This window comes from Magnolia sinica, chromosome 7, assembly GCF_029962835.1.
Source record: "Magnolia sinica isolate HGM2019 chromosome 7, MsV1, whole genome shotgun sequence".
Classification (NCBI taxonomy): Eukaryota; Viridiplantae; Streptophyta; class Magnoliopsida; order Magnoliales; family Magnoliaceae; genus Magnolia; species Magnolia sinica.
The window spans coordinates 28,785,549-28,811,430 of NC_080579.1; the positions used below are offsets into that span (position 1 = coordinate 28,785,549).

The following is a 25,882-nucleotide window of genomic DNA, read 5'->3' on the forward strand; positions in this document are numbered from 1 at the left end:
GACCCACCGATCAAAATCAATGGTGGAGATCCTTTCTCTAAAAAAATGCAAGGTCTAGATGACCCTATTTATTCAAGGAAAATAAGCATCATGATGGGGTCCATGGAGAATGGCCTCATCATAGAATGATCATGAGCATCAAGGTGGACCATCGGCCACATCTAGGGTCCAAAGTGAGATCCATATCTTCAATCGGTAGGCCTCACTTGGCCCATCATCAAAACATGAAAATGTAGCCAATAAAGCACTCACTTCAAGATCTTCCCCTTCAACTTCTACCCTTATACTCCAACGCCCTTACGAAGCTTCCTCTATGGTGGAGATGATGATATAAAGGTTGGATTGGTGAGGATCTAAGGTGAAAGATGGTTGGATTTTTGGGATGGGTTGGACGTCCATGGTTCTTGTGAAGGAGAATGAGGAAGAAAGAGGGAGGGAGAGAGAGATAAGAGAGAGAGAAGTTATGACTTGAATTAATGATGTAAGGCCATCATTAATTGCTTGGTAAGAGAGGGTGTTGACTTTTAAGAAAAGGAGAGGAAATGATTACCTAGCACATCACCCCATGATGGCTTAGAAAATTATGTCATTGCAATAGGTGGGTCCCGCAACATGCAGTCTACAGTCATTACAATGCACGGGCCTTAACTTATAATCTAAGCGTCACATTGATGCACGAGACGCGACATTGGAACCGCGGTGACAATGCGGTCATGACGGTACAAGTTTTAAGTCAAGCTGACTCAGATATTGTGGACATGACTTAAGATCACGTGCAAATACCGATAACAGATCGCGGGTCACCGGATTTCGACCGGTAGGATCGAGGAAGCCTACGGAACGATACATTATAGGATACAGGTCTTACACAAGTCTTTAGTTATAATCATTCATCCAGCAGTTTTGAGTATAATGGGACGCCCTAACGAAGTCAATGCCCTACTCGATCATGAGTTCGACTGTTGTGGACTTGCACCTGTGATCCTTGATCCGTTTGGGTTCGTCACTCCCAGAAAATGCATACGAAAGGTGGCTTGTAAGGTAGGCTTAGTCGCGGTCACTATGGGGAGGTTCATCATCCCAACATAGGCCGATAGCTTGAGCATAGTGTCCCATTCCACCATGCCTAGCTCAGGAGGCGGGTTTGTACCCTGGATTGCTCACGGTCACTATGGGGAGGCTCATCACCCCAGCGTAGGCCAACAACTCGAGCATAGTATCCCATTCCACCATGCTTGGCTCCCAAGACTTGTGGATTGCATCATAGCTATTACCAGTGGGTGTTACATGGGCGTAGGGTGTCTCAGGTTCAAACAGGCACGATCATATATGGTTAACAGACATGGTTGGTCAGTTAGTGGGCCAATTTGTTTAATTCAAGCAAACTGCGGAACACCCGACATTAGGTGCGAGCATCCCACGTAGTCCAACTACTGCCAGCTATCCGTGTTTGACCTAAATTGTTCAAATTGGTCATTGGGTGGCCCATCTGGTGAGTTGCTCATACGGGTCTTGTAGTTTCGGTGGACAACCAAGAAAAGGATTTTAATCATTTAACATTATACAGAAGATCATAAACTACTCTTGGTCACAGAAAATTCAGGCATGCATATCAATAAACATAGGCATTCAACCCTATCGAAGCATAATAACGACAAAACAATTTCATATAACAGAAATTGAAATAAAGAAGGACAACAATTCAATGTCTTGGCCTAATCTATCATGAAAGCAAACATTGGCTAATCTAAACATTGTTAGGCAAATTTAAAGAGAAGTAACTACCAACGAATTTCTTACTAATCAACATGCACAACAACTTCACACAGACAATCATTAATTTTAGCCTAGCTTTGAGAATTGGTCACCTAAGGATAATGGTCCACACTTAGGAATGCTTTGACGGTTTGTGTAGTTGCTCCTAAGATGTTGGTTCCCTGGGTTGATGTATCAGAGCCTTACGTCGATAGGATTTACATGTTGGAATGCATGTAAGGTTTAAGACACCTAAAATTTAGAAGGGGCTGGGCAAATTTACCTTTTCATAGCTATTGGGCTGCTTCTATGGCAGCGGGGTCAGGGGCTCCTTTGTGGGCAGCGGTAAGGGAGGATTTCCCCTAAATCAGTCCCCCTTCTCCCCTCTCTCTCACTCTATTGCAATTAGAAATTCTGATGGGAGTCGGAGAGTGAAATTCCAGGCTTTATATAGTCTAGTTTTTGTGTCTAAATGACCCTAGGGGTCCTTTTTTCTAACATGCATGCCCCTAGTGGGCTGAATTTTGATCCCTATGGCCATTCCAGTCCAGTGGCTCCCTGATCCATCTATGTTATGGAGAAGGTGCCCCATTGTCGGATGAGTGGCTGGTTCGAATTTAACAATAAATGGATGACCCAATTGGCTGCGGGGGCCTTATTTGCGATGGACGGTCGTTGATGATCGATCGGGGCCACGGATATGAGCAGGGAAATATCCTCAACTCATGCTTCAAGTTTGGTTGCGATCTAACGGTCGAAAATCCACAAGTTTACGAAAGAGCGGAAGGTCTATTTCACTTAAGTTTTCAGATTTTAGCGTAGGGGATTCACACATTTCAAGCACTTGGCTTATGGCCCAAGTTGTGTAATTCTGTCTTTTATCTTGATTTGCCACCCACGATGGATGTCAAGCACAGTGAGATGGACATTATTCTATAGTTTTAGAACTAGTGGGCCACTAAGGAGCGGTTTGGAACCCATTTGGGTAATCAGGGCATTTTTCAAATGAATTGGGTGGGGATATTTCTTGGGCGTAGTTGTTAGGGCCTAGATTAACTAAGTTCATAGTGTGGCCAATTCAAAATTAGTGAAAATGGTGATTCGGTCATGAACACTCTAAACTATTGGTTCTTAAGATAAAGGTGTAAATAGATTGACTTGGTCCATTAGTTAAGATCCGGGCCATAGCTGGCTCGACTTTGGGTAGATCTTTAATTTTGTTCTGGTTGTCTTGATTAGTCAGTGATGGGTCGGTTAGATTTGGGCCCTAGATGAACAATTCATGAGGCTGGACTTGAGGTTTAAGTGATCAGGTGGATTAGTTAGCTTCATACAGTTAGTTAATTGAATTTGTGTGGTTCTTTACTAGTATCATCTACGTATCGGCTCACCTCGAGCGTCAAGGGTCAATAAGTGACGACATGGGCTAGTTATATATATATATATATATATATATATATATATATATATATATATATATATATAATTTTTTTAAGGATTTTTGACAATCCAAAATCGCAAAATCTAGGATGTTACAATCTAACCCCCTTAAAAACAATTTCATCCCCGAAATTGCCTAATGTAAATAGGTAAAGGTATTTTAATTCTGTAGGCCTAAGTTTCATTGATTTAATGTTCATGTTCATGGTGGGGTGCATACTAACTATGCTAGTCTGGCTTATTATAGTCTACCCCCTTAAAACTTTTTCACCCTGATGGTTTACTACAAATTTTTTTCAAAAGATTTATATTCATGACGACGGTTCCTCTCTAACTAGCGTAAAAATATTTGTTTTCAGTGTTTGATCAACATGGAGAGACGGTTGTAGTGGGCTTGAATCCGATATGTCGATCATCTACCTGACCAAGGTAGAAGGCTCATTGTATCCCTTCCTAGTCCTGGCGGATCCTGGTCTTCTACACGGTCAAAGCAGTGAGTCGATTGGTAGTCGCCCAGGATTGAGAATTGGGTCAAGTCGTGAATACTTCATAAGTGTATGGTTCCATTATTATGTAGTCCGATTATTCTATACATTTGGGGAATATCAAAATTCATTAGGAAGTTTGAATTTTACATTTATAAAGTTGTCTTTCAGGTCTTGGTTAAAGAGAGTTCTCATTTTAATTCATGTCCAACTCATCTACTGTTTGTACCATCCTTGTAACTTTTAGTTACTTAATTATATATTATTATTATTATTACTATTATTTATTAAGTTGACTTTTATTTCACAAATTTCATTTCATTTGAAGTTCTATAAAAATTATAAAAATTCCGGAAGTACCGGCTGTCCAAAACCAATGATTTTTGGTATAATTCCAAAATGCATCTATTACTTGAAACATTTTCAATATTTTTAGCTATTAAATTATTTTTAAAATTTTTATAAGGGTTTATCATTAATCTTAAAGTCATCTTGCATAATTTCATTTCATTTGGAGTTGTAGAAAAATTATTAAAATTCTAGAAGTAACTGCTGTCTTAAACTATTGATTTTCAGACAGTTGTCAATATTCCTAAATTTAAATATATTAAAATTTTTATTTTATTTATTATTTATTTTTATATGAAACTAGACTTATTAAGCTTCATCTGGCTTTCGAATCACCCCAATTAGATTTATATTGAGGGAGATATGATTTTTTGAAGTCAGTAAAAAAAAATAAGAAAATCCCAAAAAATTTCAGCGGGGTCATGATGATTTGGGGGGGTCCCGCTGAATTCCGGTGGGATCACGACGATTTTGTGGCTGCCCTGCCACCCGCTAGGCTAAATCGGTAGGGGCATGCTATAATGCCCTGAAATCCAAGGGCCGAGTAAGAACTCGCTCTCAGATTTTCGAGTGCCCCGTGTACCCTAACGGGCCTCATATGCATGTAAATGTGGATATTAAGAAGTTAAAGAAAGATTAAATTAGCATAAGGTAACTAATCATCGGAAACTTAAATATAAACCATCCACATTCCAAGTGCTACTAATAAAATTATGAACTAGCATAAAAATCTTATAATCCTAAGAAAAAAATATTCATTAGGGACTAGTCCCATCCTCTCACCTCTCCTAAAGAAAGTTGGGTCCTAACTTAGGCTCGAGATCATCCATCGCGCTAGTAAGGTCCGCCAAATGTCTAGAAGTACACTAACTCCTCGTTCTCCACACCGACATAGTCCAATGCGTCTCCATCCAAGGTTCCTGCATCTATATCAGAGTCGAGTTGGTGTTTTAGAACCCCGTCCCAAAGTGAGAGTGAGTGATCAACTCAGTGGTACCATTAGCAATAGACAATACAAATAATCATGTATAGAATAGATTTAGCAAACAACATACATCATAGATTCTTAAATACTCTCATTAATGAAATGCATGGCTCATGATATGATGCATGCCTCTTTCCACCAACATTCCCTCAAGCGTCAACATCTAATGATCGTGAATGACCAACACTCCCTCAGTGTGACCTTGACTCCCTAATCGCCAAAGTAAGCAATGCAATGTTATGCATCATGTTAACTGAGTTGATTAATTAGGTTCATTGATTCAACAGGTTGGGGAAATGACAATACCCTTAGGAAAACGTTGCCCTAACCTGATCATGCGGCTCAGGGCCATGGCTGATTAGCTCTCGTGATTCTTATCCCTTGTGGGTTCGATAATCCCATAGCTCTTAAGCTCATACGAAGTCAATTAGACTTTCAAGTCTGGCTCGCGGTCACTATGGGGAGGTCGTCACCCTAGCATAGGCTGACAGCGCGGGCATAGTGTCCCATACCACTATCCCCAACTCACGAGTCTTGGTGCTCATTGGTCACTACGGGGAGGCTCGTCACCTTAGCGTAGGCTGACAGTATAGGCATAGTGTCGCATACCACCATCTCTGGCTCATGAGTCTTATGGGTCAAATATTATAATTAACAGTGGGCGTAAAAGTCTCGGGGTATCTTGGGTTCCTACATAGGCATGAGATCAAAGTTAACACATAAGGATGGTTGATGGTGAGTCAATATGCCCCCATAAGTCGTACCATAAACCGAACGGCCTGAGAACAGTATCTCATGTAGTCCAACTATGACCGTCGATTCATGGCTTAACTAATCGGGCCAGATTACTCATGGGCAAGTCCAACAGAAAGTTGCCCAAGTGATTTAGCTAATCGGCCAGTCCATAAGGGACTATGCACTAGCAAACAACATGTATCATCAATTTCAGGAATAAGTCATACAAAACAATCATGAATCAGTAGTTTAAATACATGGACAACAATATACCAAATTCAGTTGGACTATACGAATCCTATTCAACATGTTCCAACATAAACAGTCATAAAGATAGCCAAGCATCAATGCACAATATTTCGGTCACTCATGGGTCAACATGGATCATGTAATTCAGTTATATATTGAGAATCAATGCAAGTAATTAAACAAATCAGCAAATTGACAACATTGCATGTCTTCACTCATAGCATGTTTGACATGTAACAGTAATTCAACCAACAATCAACAACATTTGGGGAAGATTAAATGTCTATAACCTACAGAGTCATGTAATCAACAATTTAAACATTAGGAGTATTTGGGGATCAAACCCCCTTCCCATAAATTTGGGAAATCCCTAGCTTATGGACCCATTTATGTAATCTAAGAAATTTCAGGAACATGCAATGGCAATGCACCACACACATTTACTAAACCTACACTAGGCACGATGATCGCCCATCTAAAGGTGTTTGCACCTATTGTTGACTAAAAGTCGCTGAGATCGACCTAGCGTCACAAGGTCCGCAAGCTCAACGTGCCAGGGCCCTGCATTGTAAGAAAATAGCGGTGAGATGCATGCATGTGGTTGATTTTTAGGAAAAAGGCTGCTAAAGGCTCGATTCTCACCTTAGATCAGGTGTGGTTTGATTCTACGGTGATAGGATCAGAGCTTGCGAGCTTGCAAGGGTGTGGGTGCGGGGAAAATGCATTCCCCAAGCACCAATGCCAAACACCCTCACTTCACTCTCTCTCTCTCTCTCTCTCTCTCTCTCTCTCTCTTCTCAGGTTTCAATTGCTGGATTTCAGCAAATGAGAGAGAGGGTATGGTATATATACCCTGAAGTTATTCTAGTTACCCTTGTCTTTTAGCAAATACCTCCAATGGCCCTGTGGGGCCCCTTTTTTATTATTAAGGTTGCCCTAATGGGTTCCTGGCCCATCCAATTCATGGACAGGGTGCCCCATGGCTTGATAAAGGGTCGGGTGAAGTTTGACGGCAAATGAACTTGGAGTTTTACCGCGGCAGTTCGATTCGCGATCAATAGTCACCGGTTATCAATCAGCAGTCAGATTTTGTGGGCAAGGGCTAGGAAATATTTCAAGCCTTCAGTGTGAATTTAGAAGAGATCTGATGGCTATAATGCCCGGATTAACTGACTCAAGATACATGGACAATTAGTTTAATTTTCAGATTTCACACCTTTGGGCCTGGCGACTCACGATTTGCAAGTGCTGGCTAGATGGCGTGGTTTGCCTATTTTTGAGCATCGTCTGAGCCTAATGTCTATGTTAGACTTCAAGCCCAGTGAGGCCCATGGCATACTAAAATTTCAAAATTTTTGGCCCTCCCTCGGACGGTACATGGCTCATATGGACAGTCGCCAAGTAGAGCTTGGCCGCTTGGCCCTACGGCCCACGTTCAGCCTGAGCATAAATTAACCAAATCATCTTTATGGCCTAATCATGATTAATTTATAGCCAATAATCCCATACGTGTGACCAAATCATATGGTCCTGCGGTAGTTCGCACGTGAGCGCCTCAAGACACTGTTTCTGTTTTGGGCCAGGTGTTATAATCTACCCCCCTTATAAATAAATTTCATCCTCGAAATTTGTACCTGTTCGTATTGCTTGAGTAGGTTCAAGTAGTGCTTGTGGACTTCAGCTTCAGTCTCCCAAGTGGCTTCCTCTTCGCCGTGGTGTGTCCACAGTACTTTGACTAAGGGGATTACCGTGTTCCGCAACACTTGCTCATTCTTATCCAGGATTCATGTGGGCTTAAGAATGTACGTGGTGTTGAGTTCCACGCGTTCCCATCGAATGATGTGTGAGGGGTCATGAATATACTTTTTGAGCATGAAGACATGAAACATATTGTGTACTCTAGCGAGTGGAGTGGGTAATGTCAGGCGATATGCGACCAATCCTATACGGTCGAGAATTTGGAAAGGCCTAATGTATCATGGGGTAAGTTTTCCATTCTTGTCAAAATGTAGAACTCCTTTCATTGGAAAAATCCTTAGGAACACATGGTCCCCTGCTTCAAACTCTAGGTCCCTATGCCTGGTGTCTGCGTACCTTTTCTATCTGCTCTGCACTGTTTGGAGACGTCGCCTAATGATTTTGATCTTCTCAGTGGTTGTCCGCACCAAATCAGGCCCTAATAAACTCTTCTCACCAATTTCAGCCTAGCTGTGAGGTGCTCGGCATGGGCGCCCATATAAGGCTTCGTAAGGCACCATGTCGATGCTAGCTTGAAAGCTATTGTTGTAGGTGAATTCAAAATAAGGGAGACATTCATCCCAACTGTCCAAGAAGTCTAGTGTACATGCTCTCAACATGTCTTCTAATATGCAATTTATTCGTTCCATCAGCCCATCTGTTTGTGGGTGGAAAGCAGTACTATACTTCAACTTCACTCCCATTGCTTATTGTACTCGGGTTCAAAATATCAAAGTGAATCGAGCATCTCAATCCAATATGACTTCTAAGGGGACACCATGGAGCCGAACTATTTCTTTAATGTACAATTTGGCTAGATGGTCGGTAGAGTAAGAAGTTTGAATTGGGAGAAAATGAGCCGATTTTGTTAATCGGTTCGCAATTACCCAAATTAAATTGTGTCCCTTCCTTGTCCTGGGCAACCCCGAGATGAAGTTCATGGAAATGAAGTCCCATTTCCATTCAGTAAGAGGCATGGGCTGCAATAGGCCTGGCGGTTGGCGATGTTCAGCCTTGACTTGTTGACATGTGTGACATCGAGAGATGAAATCAGCTATCTCTCTTTTCATGTTGTCGCACCAATAGTTTCGCTTGAGGTCCTGATACATTTTGGTGCTTCCGGGATGCATTGCTAATTTCAAATTATGGGCCTCGGTTAGAAGCTCTTCTTTCAATTTGGGGTGGTTGGGGACACAAAGGTGGCCATGGAATCGTAGGCCTCTATCAGAGTCGATTCTCCATTTGGAGTTGCTTCAAAGTTCTGCTAGTTCCTCATTTTCCTCAACAATTCATCGTTGCTCTGAGCCTCGATGATTTGACTATCAATCATCAATTGAATGTGTACATGTGTGACAACTTCATATGGTTCTTCTACCATCAATTTCAACTCGAAGTCCTGCACAAATTCTACCATATTCCACTCTTTTACCATCAAAGGGGCAGCAAATTCTAATGTCTTCTTTCGGCTCAAAGCGTCTGCTACTAGATTAACCTTACCAGGATGGTATGAGACATTAAATTTGAAGTCCTTTAGTGTCTCCATCCAACGGCATTGTCTCATGTTCAAGTCCCTTTGGGTGAAGATGTATTTGAGACTCTTGTGATCACAAAAGAGCTTGAATTCTTCTCCGTAAAGGTAATGTCTCCATAGCTTCAAGGCGAAGATGACTACCGCCAATTCAAGGTCATAAGTAGGATAATTTTCTTCATGTTTCCTTAATTGTCATAAGGCATAGGTGATGACTCTTTCCTTCTACATAAGAACGCAACCCAATCTGACATGGGACACATCCGTCTAGATCGTGTATTTGACTCCTTGCTCAGGAAGAATGAGCACTGGAGCCGAGGTCAATTTCTCCTTTAGTTCTCGAAAGGCCACTTCTGCCTTTTCATTCTAGGCAAATTTGAGGTCCTTCCTGATGAGTTGGGATAGGGGTCGGGCTATCTTTGAGAAGTCCTTGATAAACCAGCAATAATATCCCGCCATTCCTAAGAAATTCCTAACTTCTGTAACCGAACTCAGCCTGTTCCAATCTTGTATCGCTGCTACCTTGACAAGTCCACTAAGATGCCTTCCTTGGACACCACATGGCCCAAGAACTTGACCTCCTCTTTCCAGAAGTCACACTTCCAGAATTTAGCGAAAAACTTATTTTGCTTAAGCGTCTCTAAAACTGCTCGCAAGTGTCCTTCATGTTCTTTGTGACTCTTAAAGTATATTAGAATGCCATCAATAAACATGATGACAAAATGGTATAAAAAGGGCCTGAAAACTCTATTTATCATATCTATGAACACAGCTGGCACATTCGAGAGTCCGAATGGCATGACTAAGAACTCATAGTGCCCAAAGCTGGTTCTAAATGTCATTTTTGGTATGTCCTCTTCCCTGATCCGAAGTTGATGGTATTCGGATTGCAAATCAATTTTTAAGAAGTACTGGGCACCTCTCGCTTGATCAAATAGATCATCAATCCTAGGTAGTGGGTATTTGTTCTTCACAGTGACCTGATTCAGCCGTCGATAGTCGATGCACAACCATAGGGAGCAATCCTTCTTTCTCACGAACACGACAGGGGCTCCCCAAGGTGATACACTAGGTCAAATGAAATCTGAGTCCAGCAATTCATCTATCTAAACCCAAAGTTCTTCCATTTCATATGGAGGCATTTGGTAGATTGGAAGAGAAATGGGCACAGTGCCCAACACCAATTTTATGGTGAAATCTATCTCCCATTGGGGAGAGAGTCCCGGTAGTTGCTTGAATACATTAACGTAGTCTTTGACTACGGGTGTACGAGTTAATGAAAGTTCTTCATCGACTTTTTCTATCGACGCATAACAAAGGACTCATTGCGGGTAGCTAACCTGAACTGGAAACATGAAAAGAGAGCTATCCTCTTCATAGATCGTCACTATCCAGTCCTCACAATCAATCTCGGCTCTCATTGCAGAGAGCTAGTTCATACCCAAGATCACGTCATAGTGGAAGACCCTTGTGACTATAAGGTCCACGTGAATTCTCTTGTTTCCTAGATCAATGAGATAACCTCGGCAGATGGATGTAGCTTTAGTGAAGGTTCCGGCTGCTGCTATGATTCTCACTCCCGACACGGGAGTAGTTGGTAGCCTCAGATTCTTGGCGGTTATATGCGATATGATCAATGTTGTGGACCTAGAGTTGACGAGAAGAAAGACAGGGAAACCTTGGATATGGCCCATGACTTCGAATGCTGAGGGTGTGGTCATGGCTACATCTACACCTTCGGCCGTCAGGGCATGTACGTGGGCTTGTTGCGGCCAGTTAGGCTGATATGTAGGCTAAGGCGACAGCCTAATTTGAGACACCGACAGCCTACGGATTTGCTGAGACGGGCCCACGCCTCTCTAGGGAGGAGTTGGCAACGCTTGTTGGGGTAGTCGGTTTGCGCGTTGAGGAGGAGCATAGCCATGATCCCTCATTTTCGAGAAGCAATACACCTCCGAGTGCCCTACTTTTCTGCAATACCCGCAAGTACAATTGGGTCGGGTGAATGCGAGTGGAGGAGGAACATGCTAAGGAGGCGGGCTAGGTTGTACTCTTCTTCCTGAGGTGCAGGAAGATTGTCCCACAGATCTTCCCTGTGACTCAGCTTGGAGGGGCGCCCAGGAGACTCGTTCTCCGACCTGCTCCGATCGTAAGGTCATCTCGACCAACTTGGCATCAGTCTGGATGTTCGCATAACACATCTTAGTGTGGATTCCGACACTCAGTCCTTCAGCAAAATGCCTCATGCGCGTTTCTTCATCGGCAACAATCTTGGGGGCGTACTGGGATAGTTCGGTGAATCGATTTTCATACTCGGCCACCGACATTCCCCCTAGCTGGAGGTGCAGGAACTCATTCTCTTTCTCAATTCAGTATGTCTGTGGGAAGTATTTTTGAAAGAAACGCATTTCAAAGTCTTCCCAGGTCCATATAAAAATTTTGGGAACGGTTCTCAACACACTGTCCCACCATACATCAGCTTCCTTTTCAAATAGGTAGGATATAAATTCCACCTATTCTGCCTCGGAGCAATGGAGAAGCTAGATCGCCTTAGTAACCCGATTGAGCCAACTTTTAGCTTCCTCTAGTTGATGCATGCCAATGAAAGTCGGTGGTCTAAGCTGCTAGAAGCGTTTAAATAGATTGTAAGGCGTGGCCGCTATATCGGCTCGATCAGGCGACGACATGCTCATATGGTGGGCCACGACTCCTACCAAGGTGTGCAATGACTGTTGCTGTTGCTGCATGACGTGCAACATCTGCTCCATTGTACCCCCAGTTGGGGCTGTGTGGTGTGAAGAGGTCTTGCCTTGAGTGAATGGAGCCCCTGGGAGTTGACCTGGCATATCATCTTCTATGTCGGGTTGACTGGCTCCGTCCTAGCTACCTTGTGGCTCATTTGGGGCATTTCGTCCACGCTCGTCTCTCTAGCCCAAAGCTAGGCAAATGAGAAGGCTATCGCCTTGGGGTCTCATTGCCCTAGAAGGTAAATTCTACATTGTTTAGATACAAAGATATCCATGGACACGACATATAATACACACCAAAATTCAAAGCAATATCACACGGGTGTCATCAATTCTCCAAATATTCCAATGCATTACTCAAATAAAGGCAACCTCATGGATTTCATTAAGCAAAATTGTCACTGTTCCATATGCTAGGGCATTACATGTACAATGACGAAAAATGCATGATTATCCATTAACCAGAAAACTTCTATGACTACTTCCTAAAACCACCAAACTAGGCCTATCCATGGCCATTACAAAAAAGACAGGGATGAAAACATCTACGTCATCACTCTCGTAATCTTCTGACTCAGGTGAAGGTGGAGGTGCTCCCTTATCCTGCATGCAGCACATGAGTTCCTTCAGCGTACGAGACATCTTTTTCAGCTTCTTCCTTATGCTCTCCTGGTTATCCTCAATTTTGGGGAGGCAAGAGTCGAGTGCATCCTAACTCTGGCACCCGCTACAGGCGGTGGGAGGCTCTTAGTCAGTGTTTTGGGCCTCACTTTCTTCCTCTTCGGGCTCACTCTCCTCTTCCTCTTTAGTCTCTTCTTCTTCTATCTCGTCCCTAAGCTCCTCAAGTCAGGCCTAGCGTTGCTTGGGGCCCATCTTCATATTATTTAGAGTTTTCTCATCAATCATTCGAATCAAGGCAAGGTGGTTCACATGCAGTCTCTACCCATAAGTTTGGGAAATCTTGCAGATTAGTCGCCTAAACGGGAGGGACTGGTTCTGTCGAATAGATTACACTGCCCGCACTATCTGGGTCAACATAAGGGTAGGCAGGTAAACTTTCTCCCCTTGTCCTACTCGGTAAAGGAAGTCCACTATGAATCTAGTGCACTCTGTACGGTTGCTCAACCTCGGATACACGTTGTACAAGCATATGTGATGGAGTAGATGATAGTAGGAGGTCATACTCATCAGTCTGAGGCTATTTTCTCATCTCCATTCCACCAGTCGACCGCACAAGTGGTGCATCCGGTGGTCTCTCTCCCACCTATCAGTGAGATTAGTCTCACTAGCATGAATGACACCGTTCCACTCTGAGAATATATGCAATGATGTCAATGTTGATTTGAGCCTCCTGCCTGCCCACGGAAATATAAAATTCCAAAGGGTTAAGAGAGGGCCTCTGTATACGTCTGTGGAAGGTTCGCACTAGTTCCTCCCTGGCGTGGGATTTTCCCTCGAACATTAGACCCCCATCCACTCTCGAGAAGGTGGTCCAGCAATGGGTGTTCGCCAAACATCTTCTCATTTACGTGGGCCTCAAAGACTATCTTATGGCGTCGGAACCTACTGTACTCGATGTCCATCGGCACGACCCTTTCTAGCGGAATTTGAGGGCCAAGTCTCGCTTGGACCTCCTCTCAATGCTCGAACCCACACCGGTATTGATGTTCTTCTTCGATCTCCTCTCTCGGCTCGGTCTGGCTTCCTCGGAAGTCGCCCGCTTCTTCGCCATGAGTGAGAGAAGCATGAAAATGGAGAAAATGGAGGTCACCACCTCAAAGAAAGCCATGGGGTGTGAAAGCTTGGGATGGTAATAGATTTGAGGGAAAGGGGAGTTATGGGATCTTAGAAGAAAGGCTTTTGTGCTCAAATGGAGTGGGATTAGGAGAATGCAAGAAGGATTGGAATGGCCTAGGCTTAGAATGGGTTAGAAATGGAGTTTGTAAGAAGGAGGTAGGACCAAGAAGTTTAGAAATGAAGATTTAGGAGTGAAGAGAGGTTTAGGAGTGAGTTGAAGGGTGAGAAGTAAGGGAAATAAGGGTTTTAGGGTTAAAAGGGGTAAAAGGGGCATGTATAGGGGATCCCACACGTGGGAGGGACCCCACTTAATCGGACCAACGGCGGCACACCACCGAACTTGCGGTGCCGTCGCCGTCCTCTTGACATTTTGGCGGTGGCCATGTCCTCTAGGTGTTTCGTTAATGCAAGTGGGACCCTCGGGTCCCTCTAAATGTGTCCGTTGGGTCCCCGATAGGTCGAGTCCACCCATCGCGATCTAAAGGGTGTTTTTTCACGTCTTCTGGATCCGTTCTAGATTTGAAATCTGTCAACTGATGACCTAGATAGACTTAGAATCGTCTAGGTTATTTGGAAGCTTCTTTTCCTAGTTAGGACTAAAATTGGAGAGAATCTATGTTTAGTTTGAACTATGAAGTTCAAACGGTTAGGCCGTTTTGGCCTCGCTAGTTACTTTGTTCATTATGTACTAAAGTCCTAATGTACTAAAGTCGAGTCAACTTGGTTCATTATTTTTTGTCAGAGGTGACTTAAATCACTTCTCATGATTTAGGAACTCTAATTGCAAGTCCTTATCTAGCCTCCAGGACTCATTTTTGCCAGTCAGCAAACCCTTGGGATCCTAATGTCATCTCTAAGTTCAATCGCTCCCTTCCTAAGTCACAGTGCGTCGTGATAGGTCCGTCACCCTAGGCCTGATTTAATCCAAACTATTGCTCTGATACGAAGTTTGTAACGCCCTGAAATCCAAGTGCCACGTACCGTAATAGGCCTCATATACATGTAAATGCAGATATCAAGAAGTCAAAGAAAGATTAAATCAGCATAAGGTAACTAATCATCGAAAACTTAAATATAAACCATCGACATTCCAAGTGCTACTAATAAAGTTATGAACCAGCATAAAAACCTTATAATCTTAAGAAATAAATATTCATTAGGGACTTAGTCCCATCCTCTCGCCTCTCATAAAGAAAGTTGGGCCCTAGCCCAGGCTCGAGATCATCCATTGTGCTAATAAGGTCCGTCAAACATCTGGAAGTACGCTAACTCCTCGTCATCATCCACACTGACATAGTCCAATGCGTCTCGCTCCAAGGTTCCTACATCTATATCAGAGTCTGATTGGTGTTTTGGAACACCGTCCTAAAGCGGGAGTGAGTGATCAACTCTGTGGTATCATTAGCAATAGACAGCACAAATATCATATATAGAATAGATTTAACAAACAGCATACATTCTAGATTCCTAAATACTCTTGTTAATGAAATGCATGGCTCATGATATAATGCATGCCTCTTTCCACCAACACTCCTTCGAGTGACAACGTCTAATGATCGCGAATGACCAACACTCCCTCATTGCGACCTTAACTCCCTAATTGCTAAAGTAAGCAATGCAATGTTATGGATCAAGTTAGCCGAGTTCATTAATTAGGTTCATTCATCAAGCAATTGGGGAAACATAATACCCTTAGTAAAACATTGCCCTAACTTGATCACATGGTTCAAGGTCCTGCCCGATTGGCTCTCACGATCCTTAGCCCTCGTGGGTTCGATAATCCCATAGCTCTTAAGCTCATACGAAGTCAATTAGGACTTTCAAGTCCAACTCGCAGTCACTATGGGGAGGTCGTCACCCCATCATAGGCCGACAGTGCGGGCACAGTGTCCCATACCACCATCCTCGGCTCACGAGTCTTGGTGCTCATTGGTCACTACGGGGAGACTCGTCACCCCAACGTAGGCCGACAGCACGGGCATAGTGTCCCATACCACCATCCCTGACTCATGAGTCTTGTGGGCCGAATATTATAATTAATAGTGGGCGCAAAGGTCTCGGGGTATCTCGGGTTCCTACATAGGCGTGAGATCATGGTTAACACACAAGGATGGCTGATGGTGAGTCAATATGCCCCCATAAGTCACACCATAAACTAAATGGCTCAAGAACGGTGTCTCGTGTAGTCCAACTATAGCCACCGATTCACGGCTTAACTAATTGGGCCATCCAACAGAAAGTTTCCCAAGTGATTCAGTTAATCGGCTAGTCCATAAGGGTTTATGCACTAGTAAACAGCACATATCATCAATTTCAGGAATAAGTTATACAAAACAAGAATGAATCAGTAATTTAAGTACATGGACAGCAATACACCAAATTCAGCTGAACTATACGAATCCTATTCAACATGTTCCAACATAAACAAACATAAGGATAGCCAAGCACCAATGCATAATATTTCGGTCACTCATTAGTCAACATGGATCATGTAATGCAGTTATATATTGAGAATCAATGCAAGTAATTCAACAAATCAGCAAATTGACAACATTGCATGTTTTCACTCATATCATGTTTGACATGTAACAGTAATTCAACCAATAATTAGCGACATTTGGGGAAGATTAAATGTCCATACCCTACAGAGTCATGTAATCAACAATCTAAACATTAGGAGTATTAGGGGATCAAACCCCCTTCCCATAGATTTGGGAAATCCCTAGCCTATGGACCCATTTATGCAATCCAAGAAATTTTAGCAACATGCAATGGCAATGCAACGACAATGCAACACACACGTTTACTAAACCTATGCTAGGCACGATGATCGGCCATCTAAAAGTAATGGTCTGCACCTATTATTGATTAGAAGTCGCTGAGATCGACCTAGCGTAACCGGGTTCGCAAGCTGGACGTGTCGGGCCCCTGCGTTGCAAGAAAATGGTGGTGAGATGCATGCATGTGGCTAATTTTTAGGAAAAAGGCGGCTAAAGGCTTAATTCTCACCTTAGATAGGGGGTGGTTTGATTCTATGGTGATAGGATCGGAGCTTGCGAGATTGCAAGGGTGCGGGTGTAGGGAAAATGCGGTCCCCAAGCACCAATGCCAAACACCCTCACTCCACTCTCTCTCTCTCTCTCTCTCTCTCTCTCTCTCTCTCTCTCTCTCTCTCCTCAGGTTTTAATTGGTGGATTTCAGCAAATGAGAGAGAGGGTATGGATATATACCCTGAAATTATTCTAGTTGGCCCTATCTTTTAGCAAATCCCTCAAATGGCCTTGTGGGCCCCTTTTTTATTATTGAGGCTACCCTGATGGGCCCCTGGCCCATCCAATTCATGGATAAGTTGCCCCATGGCCTGATAAAGGGTCGGGTGAAGTTTGACAGCAAACAGACGTAAGGTTTTACCACGGCAGTCCGATTCATGATCAATGGTAGATTTTGTGAGCAAGGGCTGGGAAATATTTCTAGCCTTCATTGCAAATTTAGAAGAGATCCGTCGGCTGAAATGCCAAGATTAACTGACTCAAGATACATTGCCAATTGGTTTAATTTTCAAATTTCACACCTTTGGGCCTAGCGACTCGCGATTTGCAAGTGTTGGTTGGATGGTGTGGTTTACCTATTTTCGGGCATCGTCTGAGCCTAACGTCCGCATCGCACTTCAAGCCAGTGAGGCCCATGGCCTACCAAAATTTCAAAAATTTTGGCCCTCCCTCGGGTGGTACATGGCTCGTATGGATAGTCGCCAAATAGTGCTTGGTCGCCTCGCCCTACGACCCACGTTCGGCCTAAGCATAAATTAGCCAAATTGTCTTTGTGGCCTAATCATGATTAATTTATGGCCAATAATCCCATACGTGTGACCAAATCATATGGTTCTGCTGCAGTTCGCACGTGAGTGGCTCAAGACACTGTTTCAGTTTTCGGCTAGCAGTTCGCACGTGAGACAGCAGCAATGGTTTTACAGGTATTTTATCAAACACCTTCTAAGCAACATAAAAATTAAGAAAAAAAGGGTGTTGTTTTCATATACATACCTTCCTTGCCACCAGCCACACTTCTTTAATTCATTCCATCAAACACTTGGTGAGCAACATCAATATCATGGTAACCGAGTCACTGACCTGGTTCGATCTGAGTTCGATTCGAGTCGAGTTCGATCCGAGTCGAGTTGAGCTAGGTCCAGCTCGAACTCGGCCTGAACTCATTTTTGAGCTCAAAAAATCAGCTCGACTCGGCTCAAACTCAGCTTCAAACTGAGTTAAATCGAGCTTTTTCGAGTCGAGTTGAGCGAGCTAACCGAGCTAGCTCTGTTCATGTACACCTCTAGTTGGAATGGATTAAAAAGAAGGGTTTTGGGGGTTTAAGTGCTAGAAAGGGCAAGAAAAGGGGGCCCACAACTGTAGGAGGGCTCCACAAAGCTTGAGTACTAACAGGGATACACCAATCTGACAGTTGGCCATTTGGGCTTAGGGGTACCGGTTTGTGGCGAACCTAGGTTTTTTTGACTCTACACGTCCCCTTATTTCCTATTCCAACTCCATTTTGCCCATCCAATGATCTAGGTGGGTTAGAAAACGTCCCGATCTGAAGCGGGGATGATATGGACTGTCAGAACTTAAAATGGTCATAACTTGTAAACTGAAATGTGGTTTTGGGGTAGAACGAGCTACTTTAGTCACCCAAACCCACTACACTGGATTGCGATACTGAATTTGTGAGTTTTGAGTGTGGACTAAAACACCTCCTAGTGTTCCAAGGCCCCGTCCATAGCATTACCACAACCACTCTCTCTTGGTTTAAGTCTCTTCTATGTCCAAATTCTAAACTAAGACCCGACCACTCGAAATAGTTAGGGGTTCGGTCCTAGGGTTTCAGTGTCGCTAGGTTTTAGTGCTCCCATCCACCTTAGCGACTACGTTATGTCGAGTCCATAGCCCACGACCAAATTTAATTCAAAACCATGCTTTAATACCACTTGTAACGCCCCAGATTTCGAGGACCGAGTAGATACTCGACTCTCGGTATCCCGGCTATGACTTATACTTTACGGAAGTGGGGTTCTATAGTTCGTTTCACTTGGCATTTGAGCAATTCATGGAATTAAATTAGACTATGCGAAGTACTTTAGAATAAACGTAAATTTTAATGCAAGTAAATTGACCATCAAGTAAAATATGTTTATTCTGAGTATGGGACTACAACTGAACAGTATATACAGTTTCAAAAATGTAAAATATATCAACTTAAGAATCTCATTGACATATTGAAAGTGTCCTACATTGGCATATCCAGCTACTGGAAGTACGAGGACTCCTCTGAGTCTGTGTGAGCCTTCAACACATCGGATTCCTACTACCTACATCTACGAAATTGCCTGGTTAGTGTTTTAAAACACCGTCCCAGAGTGGGAGTGAGTGATCAACTCAATGGGTTCTATTAGCCATAACTTACACAAGTTATCAATTCCATAGGTGCAATTAATGAAAAATATCAAACACAGTTCCTAGCTACTCTTGTTAATGTGTATGCATGTTATTATGATATGATGCATGTCCTCACCATCTAACACTCCCTCAAGCGACACCATCTTACGTTCGAAATGCCCAACACTCCCTCAATGAGACCTCGACTACTGAGTCACCAACTTAACTAATGCGATGTGATAGAGAATATATTAGCCAAGTCTTTAATTACAATCCTTCATCCAACAGTTTTGGGGAAATTAGGACACCATAACGAAGTCAATGCCCTAACCCAATCATGAGGCCGACCGTGGTGGCCTTGTGCCTGTGATCCTTGATCCGTTTGGGTTCGTTACTCTCAGAAAATGCATATGAAAGGTGGCTTGTAAGGTAGGCTTACTTGCGATCACTATGGGGAGGTTCATCACCCTAACGTAGGCTGACAGCTCGAGCATAGTGTCCCATTCCACCATGCTCGGCTCACGAGGCGGGTTTGTACCCTGGATTGCTCACGGTCACTATGGGGAGGCTCGTCACCCCAGCGTAGGACGACAAATCGAGCATAGTATCACATTCCACCATGCCCAACTGCCGAGACTTGTGGATCACATCATAGTAGTTACCAGTGGACGCTACATGTGCGTAGGGTGTCTCAAGTTCAAACAGGTACGATCATACATGGTTAACATACATGGTTGGTCAGTTAGTGGGCCCAGCTGTTCAATTTAGGTGAATTGCAGAATACCCAGCTTTGGGTGCGAGCATCTCATGTAGTCCAACTACTGCCGACTATCCATATTTGACTTAAATTGTTCAGATTGGTGGTTGGGCAGCCCATCCAGTTAGGTTGCCCGTACGGGTCTTGTAGTTTCGTTGGCTAACCCAAAAAAGGATTTAATTATTTAACATTATACAGGAGATCATAAACTACTCTTGGTTACAAAAAATTCAGGCATGCATATCAATAAACATAGGCATTCAACCCTATCAAAACATATTAACGACATGCAGGCTCATTACCCCCAAATCGTCACAAATTTGGGGATTCATCAAAATCAATTTCATATAATGGAAATTGAAGTAAAGAAGAACATCAATGCATTATCTTGGCCTAATCTAGCATGGAAGCAAACATTAGCTAATCTAAACATGGTTAGGCAATTTTAAAGAGAAGTAACTACCAACGAATTTCTTACTAATCAACATGCATAGCAACTTCACACAGACAATCATTAATTTCAACATAGGTTCGATAATTGGTCACCTAAGGATAATGGTCCACACCTAGGAATGGTTTGATGGTTTGTGGAGCCACTCCTAAGATGTTGGTTCCCCATGTTGGTGTATCAGAGCCCTGTGCTGATAGAATTTGCATGTTAGAATGCACGCAAGGCTTAAGACACCTAAAATTTAGAAGGAACTAGGCTGATTTACCTTTTTATAGCTGGTGGACCGCTTCTATGGTGGCATGGTTGAGGGCTCCATTGTGGGCAGCAATAAGGGAGGATTTTCCCCAAATCAGCCCCTCAAGGAGCTCTCTCCTTCTCTTCTCCCCTCTCTCTTACTCCCTTAAAATTAGAAATTCAGATGGGTGTGGGAGAGTGAAATTTTAGGTTTATATAGTCTAGTTTTTATGTCTAAATGGCCCTGAGGTTCCTTTTCCTAACATACATGCCCCTAGTGGGCTGAATTTTGATCCCTAAGGCCATTCTAGTGGCCCCCTGACCCATTTGTGTCATAGGGCGGGTGCCTCATTGTCGGATGAGTGGTTGGTTCGAATTTAGCAATAAATCGATGACCCGATTAGCCAAGGAGGCCTTATTTATGATGGATGGTCGTCAATGATCGATCAGGGCCACAGTTATACGGATATGAGAAGGGAAATATCCTTAAGTCATGCTCTGAGTTTGGTTGAGATCTAATGGTAAAAAAACCATAAGTTTGTGAAAGAGGGGAAGGTCTATTTCACTTAGGTTTTTAGATTTCAGCTTAGGGGATTCGCGCGTTTCAAACACTTGGCTTATAGCCCAAGTTGTGCAGTTCTAGGTATTATCTTGATTCGCCACCCGCGGTAGACGTCAAGCCCAGTTAGATGAACATTATTCCATAGTTTTGGAACTAGTGGGCCACTAATGAGCGATCTGGAGCTCGTTCGGCTAATCAGGGCATATTTCAATTGAATTGGGTAGGGAGATTTCTTGGACGTAGTTATTAGTGTCTAGATTAACTAAGTTCACAGGTGGCTTATTCGAAATTAGCAAAAATGGTGATGCAGTCATGATCACTCTAAACTGCTGGTTCTTAGGCTAAAGGAGTAAATAGGTTGGTCCATTAGTTAAGATCTGGGCCATAGCTGGCTCTGCTTTAGGTAGATCTTTAATTTAATTACAGTTGTCTTGATTAGTCATTGATGGGTCAGTTAGATTTGGGCCCTAAAAGAAAATTTCACGAGGATATACTTGAGGTTTAAGTGATCAAGTGGATTAGTTGGCTTCATACGGTTGGTTAATCAAGTTTGTGCAATTCTTTATTAGTATCATCTACTTATAGGCTCACCTCGAGTGTCGAGGGTTAGTAAGTTACTGTAAGTGCCATAGTTTATATCCCATTGTGTTGTCAAATTTGTGGTACCAAAGATAATGTTATGAAGCTTGCATCTGTGAAGAACAATGCTCTACTCATGATCAACTTAGGGTGACAAGCACTGTTCACAAGTCAAGACTCGAGAAAGTGAGTTTGTTATCAAGATCTTAAGATGCATTCAAGTTCTACCTCAAGATCTCAAGAAGCTTTCAAGATTGAGTTCCATCAAGACTTCAAACTCCATTACTTTCAAAGGTCACTTGTTTCTAAAGTTTCAATGTCCTTACTTCACTATTGAGGTATGACTAACCTTACGTTGACCTTTAGAGTAGGTCATTTTAGATACATAATTCATATGTTTTCTATAAGTGAGTTTGGTCTGTTCTAAGACTAGTCTTGGACTTTGTTCGACTAGTCCTAACACTGCTTCGACCTGTCTAAGAAATTCCTGGATCAGTCGTAAGTTTGTTACAAAAATTAAAAATTTTCTGTTAGGCTTCAACTAGTCCTAGGGACTGATTGACCAGTCGTAGGAATAGTGTCGACTGCATCTTCGACTAGTCGTAGACCTATGACTCAATGTACGGCGCTGGAAATCGACCTGCTTCGACCAGTCGTGAGAGCCTACGACTAGTTGTAGGAGACCCACGACCAGTCGTAGACCACTTACGACCAGTCGTAAAATTGCCAAATCTTATCGCGCCCGAATTTTTTAAAATCTATTGGTTCTTCGAACAGTCGTAGAGGTCCTTAGACTAGTCGAAGGTGTGATTTTCTCACCTATAAATAGAGCACGAATCTCAGAATAAAACTGGAACTTTAAGTTAAATTAATTCGGTCTTCTGAGAGATAAGTCGGTGCTCCATATAAGCTAAGTGTGCATATTTAATATTCTTATTCTTTAACTTTCTTAATTGATTTTGTTTCTTGCATTCCAATCTAATCTAAAAAGAGGAATTGTTGTTTTCCTTTTTCTGGAATCAAAATCAATCAGAGTTAGCCCTTTTGTTTTAATTTAAAATCTATTAGAACTTAGAACCATTATAAAGTGAGTATTGGACATTGAACTTTGACATTCAAATCTCTACTCCGACTTGGTTCTTCTGGGCTGCTACAACAAAGGAGAATATTAGGTATTTTACAATTTGTGTAATTTACATTGTTTGGTTTTGTTTGAGGTTAAGCTAGAAAATCTCAAAGTCATTGGTTATCTGAGGAGAGCCAGAAAACTCAGAAGTGAGGGCTTTTGAATTGTGTAAGCCCTTTGAAAAATACACAATTGAGAAGGTTTTGGGTGAACCTGTGAAAACCTATTTGATAGTGAATGCTAATATCCCCTATGTGAGGATATTAGGAGTGGAGTAGCATTCTGTGTGGCTGTTGTTTAACAGTTGGTGAACACACAGGCGAACCACTATAATTCTTTATGTTGTGGATGTGTGATTTATATTTCCTATCTTTTATCATTCAGAATTGTGGAATGTATGTGTAGATGTGAATGTTGTAAATTTTACATTTCAAGCACAGTGGGGAATGTTGTAATAAGTTAGATTTACATTTCAGCATTATATTTTTGTTATCTCTTTATTATTACGTTGAGCTTCAGTATCTCTATTTGTTCTAGAAATAAGGTTGTCCTACCATAAACTTTGGTTTTTGATGTAAGGTTGTCCTTAGAACAATTTGTGTTTCCATTTCTCTATTTTAGGTCACTTTCCATTCCTATTCTGTGATTGCTATCTATTCTTTATTTCATATTATGATGTATTTATTTTTAATTTGGCATAGTCCTATTCACCCCCCTCTAGGACATATAGCTTCGCCATTTCAAGTGGTATAAGAGCATAATAGCTTGCTCTTATTGCTTTTATTTGGATTTAATTCCTGAGCTAATGATCTCAGCTATATAAAATATGTTAAATTTTGATAGCCTACCAGTCACTAGGCCTCCACCCTTTGATGGCTCCAACTATGCCTATTGGAAAGCCAGGATGAGAATCTTCCTCAAATCAATGGATGAGAGTGTATGGCAAGCCACAGTGACTAATTGGAATCCACCTACCACTGAAGTGACTGGTATTGATGGTTCAAAATCAATGAAAGTAACACCATATTTCTCATGGACCACCCTTCAGAAAAATGAAAGTAGTGCCAATGCAAAAGCACTAAATGCAATCACTTACGCACTATCACTGGATGAGTTCAAAAGAATCATATCCTGTGATACTGCAAAGCAAGCTTGGGATATATTAGAAATGACACATGAGGGTACTACAATTGTCAAAAAATCTAAAGTCCAACTCCTCACAACTAAATTTGAAGAAATTCATATGGAGGAAAATGAAATGTTTATGGACTTTTACACAAGATTAAATGACATTATAAACTCAATGTGGGGTCTTGGCGATAAAATCCCAGAAAGTAAAGTGTGTGCAAAGATACTACGCTCACTTCTTAAACGGTTCAACTCTAAGGTAACCGCAATCCAGGAACTTCGTGATACGGATAATATGAGGGTAGAAAAACTAGTTGGTTCTTTACAAACCTATGAGTTAAACTTTAAAGCTCATAAAAGTAAATCCATTGCACTTAAATCTTCTAAAGGTATTTCTCAAGAAAACTCGAATTTAGAAAATTCTGAAGATGATATGGCTCTTTTAGCGAAGAAATTTTACAAGATTTTCAAAAGTAAGAAAAGGGTAGATTTTCAAAAATCAAATGATAAGAAAAGATTTAAACCTAGATCTAAAAGTTAGAAATCTTTGAAAGATAGTCAATGTTATAACTGCCAAGAGTATCGGCACTTAGCAAACAAATGTCCTAAAAAGGACAAAACAAAAAGAAAGGGAATGTTGGCTACTTAGGATGAATCATCTGATTCTGAAGCTTCTTCTAAATTAGAAGATTCTGAAACTGAGTCGGGCAGTGAAGTTAGAGCCCTTATGACACTAGCCAAATTCACCTTTTCAGATCATGATGATTCGACTAGTGAAGAAAATCTGAACAGTGATTATGAAAATGAAGATGATATTCAAGATGCTTACAATGCCCTATACAAGGAAAGTTGTAAAATTGCTGTCAAACTTAAACTTCAAAAAGAAAAGTTTTTTAAACTCAAAGAATGTTTTGAATCACTTGTTTTAGAAAAATCCCAAATTTCAGTTTGTTTTGAAAAATCAAAATGCGATTTAGAATTCAAAACCTCACTGATTGAAAATCTGAAATCTGAAAATGAGATACTTAAAAATGAAGTATCTTCTCTTCTGAGTTTAAAGGATACATGGAGGTATGCCCAAGGGGATCCAAAGTTAAAAAAACTATTATCCAGATCAAGAAAAAGTGGCGATCGATCCGGATTAGACTATAATAAGAATACAACTCCTAATCAAAAGTATATTCCTCCCAAGTTTGTAAAAGGAGAGTCCTCAAACTCAAAAGGGAAAAGTATTTATCAAAGTTTTTCTAAAAATACAAAAACTTTTCAAAAACCTAAAAGTAGCCATGACAATTTTAAAAATCAGAACCGAAACCCTCTTGCTGAAAAGATAGTAGATTTACTCAAGGAGCTCTTAAAATCTAACTCAGTAGGTCTTTCTTACAACATCAGTCAGAAGAAGACCAACTATACTCCTAAACTCAAAACAGTTCTAAAATGGGTTCCTAAAGTTGCCTACTTGGTTGCTCACATCGCTTTCAAAGCAACAAGCCATTCAAAGTGGTACCTAGACAGTGGATGCTCAAGGCATATGACTGGTGATAAAGTTTTATTCACCGATCTCAAAGACATGACTGATGGTTCAGTCACATTTGGTGATGGCAGCAACTGCAAGATTATGGGACAAGGTATTGTTCAACTCTATAATTTTCCTTTGTTTAAAAATATTTTATATGTTGAAGGTCTAAAACATAATTTGCTTAACATATCTCAAATATGCGATAATAACCATAGTGTACAGTTTTCTAATCAAAATTGTGAGATTCTAAACAACAAGGGGTCAGTAATACTAACTGGATGTAGAATG

At 41.8% G+C, this 25,882-nt stretch overlaps 1 protein-coding gene across 1 annotated transcript in view; it reads left to right on the top strand.

Moving 5' to 3' along the window:
* Positions 1-13,673: 13,673 nt before the first annotated feature.
* Positions 13,674-25,882, top strand: part of LOC131250615 (uncharacterized) — a 33,521-nt gene continuing 21,312 nt past the window's right edge. The window contains exon 1 of the mRNA XM_058250900.1: positions 13,674-13,819. Coding sequence (XP_058106883.1) covers positions 13,674-13,819 — 146 coding nt within the window. The remainder of the gene's footprint in view (positions 13,820-25,882) is intronic.